General features: G+C 40.7%; 1 protein-coding gene across 2 annotated transcripts in view; it reads right to left on the reverse strand.

Annotated features, from left to right (window-relative positions):
• TBC1D23 (TBC1 domain family member 23) overlaps positions 1 to 5,037 on the reverse strand; it is a 63,375-nt gene extending 58,338 nt beyond the window's left edge. The window contains exon 1 of one of the 2 annotated variants that reach the window (XM_007164033.3): positions 4,828 to 5,037. In XM_007164033.3, coding sequence (XP_007164095.2) covers positions 4,828 to 4,880 — 53 coding nt within the window. In that variant the 5' untranslated portion in view covers positions 4,881 to 5,037. The remainder of the gene's footprint in view (positions 1 to 4,827) is intronic. The other variant, XM_007164031.3, reaches the window with a different exon arrangement.
• Positions 5,038 to 6,000: the final 963 nt, after the last annotated feature.

The raw sequence follows: 6,000 nt of genomic DNA on the forward strand, positions 1-6,000 counted from the left end.
ATTTGTTTTCCATGTGTAATTCTCAATATCTAAATAAGTCACTTCAAGCACTGTCCCTTTTCAAGCTGTATAATCCTATTCTACTCTGCTAAAGCATGTAATTTCCAACAACACAAGTACTTAAGTATCTTCAGAAGATATCTTCATATATCTATTCCTAGGGCTAAAATGATGAAAAACTGAAGTGCCCAAGAATGTCAGAACAATGCACAGTTCTGGTTTAAATGTTTCAAATTTTTTCTACAACACTACATAGCAGCTTGAATATAACCAGTATTTAGTTAATGTTTGCTGAATGAATTAGGAATGCTTTGCCTCTATTTTGCTTTTTGATACATGGGGCGGGGCGGGGGGGGGCACTGTCTTTGGTTTATACCAAGTAGAATCCACATTTCACCATAAGCAGCAGAAAAGATTTGCCAAGCATACTTTATCAATTCTGTTCAGAAGACACCTACTCATGAGTTGGCCGTGTATCGCAGTACACTTAACTAGTGCTCCAGAATTACCTGAATTGCCTCACTATACTCAGATAGGGAATGCACCTGTATTCTCAGCAGTGAGTACAAATAAATAGAAATAAATTAATTGAATACATTTCTTTAGCGTGCAAAAACCAATTACTAACTCTTACCTGTGGATATTAAAACATCCACAGGAACAAAATCCTAAAAGTGAATTACTATTTAGGAATTACCTCTAAAAACAGTAAAATCTGAATTATAATAATAACATTAATGTAAATACTATAAACAAAGTAAGTTTTCCTAATTTCTAATTTTTGTCTACCCTCTACTTACAGTTTACAAAATCAAACAGTTGTCACTTAAAAACTCCTAATTCCAGCCAGTAAGGATCATTTTCTCTTCATTTTTTTTAAGGTAATATCTAGTCTTCCTAGAACTACAAGCTACCAAGATTCTTCTTAAGCAACGGGTTACGTTGTCTTTCATATTAAATGTATTTCTTTATTGATTTTATCATGTCTGAATTTGCAATCACCTGCTCCCTAAGTGACACTTTAAATCTCTATTTCAATGCTTATGAAATGGAAAGCACTGAGAGTACTACTCACAAAGTGCATAAAACTTTGAAAAAGACCCCATTATTCTCAAAACAATTCCTATTCACATTTCAAATTACAACAATAGAAGCTTCTTTATGGAACTGATATTTCTACAATTTTAATAGAAGTTTAGCAGCAATTTAAGAAAAGTTGTACAAAAAATTTTAACTAAGCAAACTCAGAATACCAACAGTTGTTGTACAATCAATGTGTACACCAAAAAAAAAATTTTTTTTAATCATGACTTTAGATCTTAAGGAGTTATTTCAGAAAGAAAGCCTCAGAAAATGAAAGCCTCAATTTCAAAGCTGGTTTCTTCAATACCAAGAAGAATAATGACCAATCTTTAGACTGTAATAATTTAACATTTCTTTTATTTTCAAACCTGTAGCTTATACTAAGTTTTTAATTAAACTTAAATCATTTCAAACTGTAAACATTTTTACAAGGATTTCTCCATGCCCTCTGAGCTTACATGGCTGCAATTTCAGAAAGTTTGAGAGCTGAGGCAGTTTCTGATAACCCTGGTTTTCCATAAAAAATGAGCATTACACCAGCAGATAATGACACAGCTCACAAAAACAATGGAGTCAGAAAATTTATATCAATTGACAGCTTGGTATATTACTGCACATGACTTTACAAAAGTCTGTATTCATTCATGCACACATTCAGACAATTAACATTTACTGAGCCACCTGCTATCAGCACTGCCCATGAGAAGTTCACTAGCTAAAGAGCAATGATAAATCATGTAGTCAGATAAATTATAGTATAATTAGGTAATATATATACTATAATGTATTAGGTGATACACTATAACATACAGAGAGATAAATTCCTCTGACCAACTCATTCGGAGATATACATCATCTAGAACCTTGATAACTAGAGTATGGTCCATGAACCAGAAATGCCATCACCCAGTAGCTGGTCAGTCAGAAATATGGAATCTCGGGTCCCAAGCAAACCTACTGAATCAGAATCTGCATTTTAACACGCTCTCCAGGTAACCCCAATGCACATTTAAGTTTTGAGAAACACTGATCTAGAACATAATTGAAAAACAGTAAATAAGTAAAAGTGACATCTTGTACTGTTAAGCTCTCCGGGCCCCATCCTGAGCCTTTTTACAAATGAAGAGATAATTTAACAAGTTCAGCTACTTACCTTCACAGATCAGGAACAAACTGGGAGATACCACTGACAACAAAGAAAGAAAACAGGAAAAACTAATAAAAAGCAATCTCAAAAAGGGATGGCTATAGGGGACCATTTAAACAGCAACAATCTACCCTTTCTGCCTAAATAGGCCCGAAAGGTGTCAGTGTGTTACAGAAGTATAACAGTTATTGATGTTCTTAAATGTGTCTCCTCTAACTAGACCACAAATTCCTTGAGGACAAGGACCTAGTTTTATTCTTATACACTTACGTTTGTAAACTGAATGACCCTAAATCATTAAGATGAGTTTGGTTTAGGCAATGAGATGTATAGTACATTTCAGAAAAATTTCTATCTAAAAAAATTACAATAAAAATGTCACAGCATTTTTTTTTAAAAAAAGAATAAAGTCTCTCCATTGTATAACAACCCAATCAACAAGCACTCTAAGAACAGAGGCTTTACTGAACTTGTGGCTCCAAATCCGAATCTTTTCTGACTCTATTCAAACTCACTTCTAGGGGACCAGTGCGTGGAGGGAGTAGAGAGAAAGATTAGAAGAGAATGGAGGGAGAATAAAAATCAGAGAACACTCAGGGTTCCTCCACTCGTGAAAATAAAAAGAGAAAAATGGGAAGCCTCACCAAAGATACAGAAACGCCAGAAGAGAACAAATACTACCTCTAGCAACCGTTGACTCCATGGTCCTTGCCCCTGTGAACCAGACACCTGCTCACAATCCCCCTAACCTAAGAACTTAGACACCTTATCTCTAGAAACACTTCCCCTTGTGGCCTTCAATCAGCTATTACAGCCAGTTCATAATACAACAAATTCACTCCTCCAAAACAGCAAATTTCATGATGTCCTAGTCATTACTCTCCAAACAAATCATTGGTTTTCTTGCCTATGTCCTTGCTCATGGTATTACTTCATACAGAGACCTTTCTGCTCTGTTAATCTGACCCTGCATGTTAGCCACCAGCCATGTGTGGCTATTTAACATTTGAAATATGGCTAAACCAGACAGAGATGTATGGTAAACGTAAAATACACATCGAATTTTAAGACTTGGTACAAAAAAGATGTAACAGTGTTGTTTTTTTAACAATGATTACATGTTGAAATAATATTTTGAATATATTCAGTTAAATAAAATAATTAAAATTAAATAATTAAAATTAATTTCACCTGTTTCTTTTTAACGTGGCTACTAGAAAATTTAAATTACATATGTGGTACACATTACACTTCTATTGGACAGTGCTGGTCTAGACCCTACTCATTCTTTAAGGCCTAATTCAAACACCTCCAGCCCCGTAAAGCTTTCCCCAATGACTCCAAGTGGACATGGTTTCTGTCTCCCTGAACTTTCATATCACTTTTATTCACACTCCCAAAGAACCAGAGCAATTTTACCTTCTGAGTGTCCCTATTACAGCTCCCCAACTCCAAGATACGCAAATCGATAAAAGAAACTACATCTAGGTCACATAAATTTTCATCCTACACCTTGGAGAGTGCATGTACTAAGGTGATGCTTGATGTCTGCTAATTGAGAGTTGAACTTCTCAATTACTATATTATCTATCCCTTTCACCGATTTCCATTTCTTTCTGAGGAATTAAACTCCATGTCTACAAATGTCCTGGATTGTAATTAGACAAATAGAGTGCCAGTGAGCTGTACATATATGATGAACAAGCAGATGTAAAACTATCTAATACCGGTGGTCAATACACTTACGTCAATTGTAAAAATTCGACAAGCCTCTAAAGGTTCCACTTTTTTTTTTTAATGATGCTGTCCCTAAAAGTGTATTGTGAAGATCAACTAATTCAGAAATAGGAGACTTTCCCAGAGATTAACGACACTGGGTGACTAAAGTCTACCAAAAATTGTCCGAGATCCTCCCACAACCCTGAGTATAAATCACGTAAGCATACAAAGGCTTGAGTAAAGCAAGAGCAGTGTCTTATATCGCACCCAAAGCTCTGAAATCGAGCTGTGAGGAAAGTGGTAGGAAGGGAAAAGACGACTTGTGTGCAAGAGACGAAGGGTGTTAACTACTGGAACGCGAAACGACAAATAAAACCTAGCACAAAAAATGTCTGAATTATGTGGGAGGGATCCTCCCTGGGTGTATCTCTCAACCTCTGAACCCTCAGGCAAAGGTCGCGGTGGTCATTTCAAGTGGTCTTTTCTTCAAATGGTATTCCAGTGCCTGAGATCTGCATCCGCGAATCTTCCTTCCTCACCAGCCTATTCTGACTCCCCGGGCCAGGAATTCCGGCCAAACCCAACCCTGAAGCCACCCTTCTCCAGCAGTTTGGAAACCGGCGGATGAACGGGGAGGGCCGAACTGAGACCCAGCAGCTGGACGACACCCCTCTCCCTTCGAGTCCGGGCTTAGCCCCTTGGGCAGGACTGGACTGGGAGAGGAGAGCCAGTAGGCAGAGGGGGCGGGGCAGGGCGCCGGACTTCGAGGACTGGGCTTCCCGTTCCATGCCGGCGCCTGCCGGTGCCGCGGGGACCCCCAGGGTGGTGACAAGGCAGAATAGAAAGGCAGTGCAAAGCAGCCCGGGGCTTTCACTCACCAGCCGTCGCCGCCCGGCGTTGGCAGTGGCAGGACCTCTTCGCCTTCCGCCATTGCTGTTGACGTCCACGTCACTTTGCCGAAAAGTGGACCCGGCGCCGAGACCGACTCAGACCCAACGTCGTAAAAGGTCCTCGGAAGTCTGGGACTGAGCTTCTGGAGAGGGAAAGGAAGAGGGAAGAGGCGACGACGCGAGGAACGCAACGTCACGACGTCCCGAGGGCGAAAGGTAACTTGGAGGAGGAAACGTGGAGAGCCGCTGCCCCTCCAAAGACTACATGTCCCAGGATGCCGCGGGGCCCGGGCCAGGCGCAGTGGGCGGGGCTTGGCGAGGGCGTGCGTCCCAGTAGGAGGCCCTTGAGAGCGTCGCTTCTTGGCGTCCAGTTAGCGTCTGCTTTGCGTCTTGGCGTCCTGCTTAAAGTCATATTTGATTGTCTTAAATAGTGGAGAGGCGAGGGAAGGTGGGAATTCCACAGGGAAGGCGGAGATAGGAGCATAGCCACATTTGGGCCATTTCCTAGTGCAACAGCTGTGTTTGAGAAAAGAGTGGGATGTATGGAAAAGGCACGCTCACCCGTGTTTGTGGGGCGCGGTCAGAAGTACAAATGGAGGCCACGTACTTTATGTTTGAATACTTTAAAAGTTTTTTTTTTTTTTAAAGCTAAACAGTAAAGGAAATATGTTCTAGCCTTCCACCTTTATAAACATATCTTTCTAACAACATAGAAGGTCAAGTCCAAATTTAGAATTCTAGAACTCTGGACTTCCAAGCAAGGAGAGCTGCCACGTTCCTTCTCTTCCCACCCTACTTCCCCTTCACTCTACGTGGGTGGACTCCTCGGCCTCCACATCCAAGCTTGGTGTCTACCGTCACCAGCAAAGCACCGGCTTTTTGTTTCCCCTTGACCATCCCTGGGCGTAGGGCTGAGCACAGGTGCAGGAAGATGGACCTAGGGAGATGCTTTTGTAAGCCCTGGACCTAATGCTGATGAAGTAGAGCCACATGTAACAATATGGATAAATCTGGAAAATATGATGTTAAATGAACAAACATTGCGGAAGGGTAGGTAAAGTATGGTGTGATTTATATTTGGCTTTAAAAATAGGCAGCACATGGGCTTCCCTGGTGGCGCAGTAGTTAAGAATCCGCCTGCCAACGCAGGGGACAAAGGTT

This window comes from Balaenoptera acutorostrata, chromosome 4, assembly GCF_949987535.1.
Source record: "Balaenoptera acutorostrata chromosome 4, mBalAcu1.1, whole genome shotgun sequence".
Classification (NCBI taxonomy): Eukaryota; Metazoa; Chordata; class Mammalia; order Artiodactyla; family Balaenopteridae; genus Balaenoptera; species Balaenoptera acutorostrata.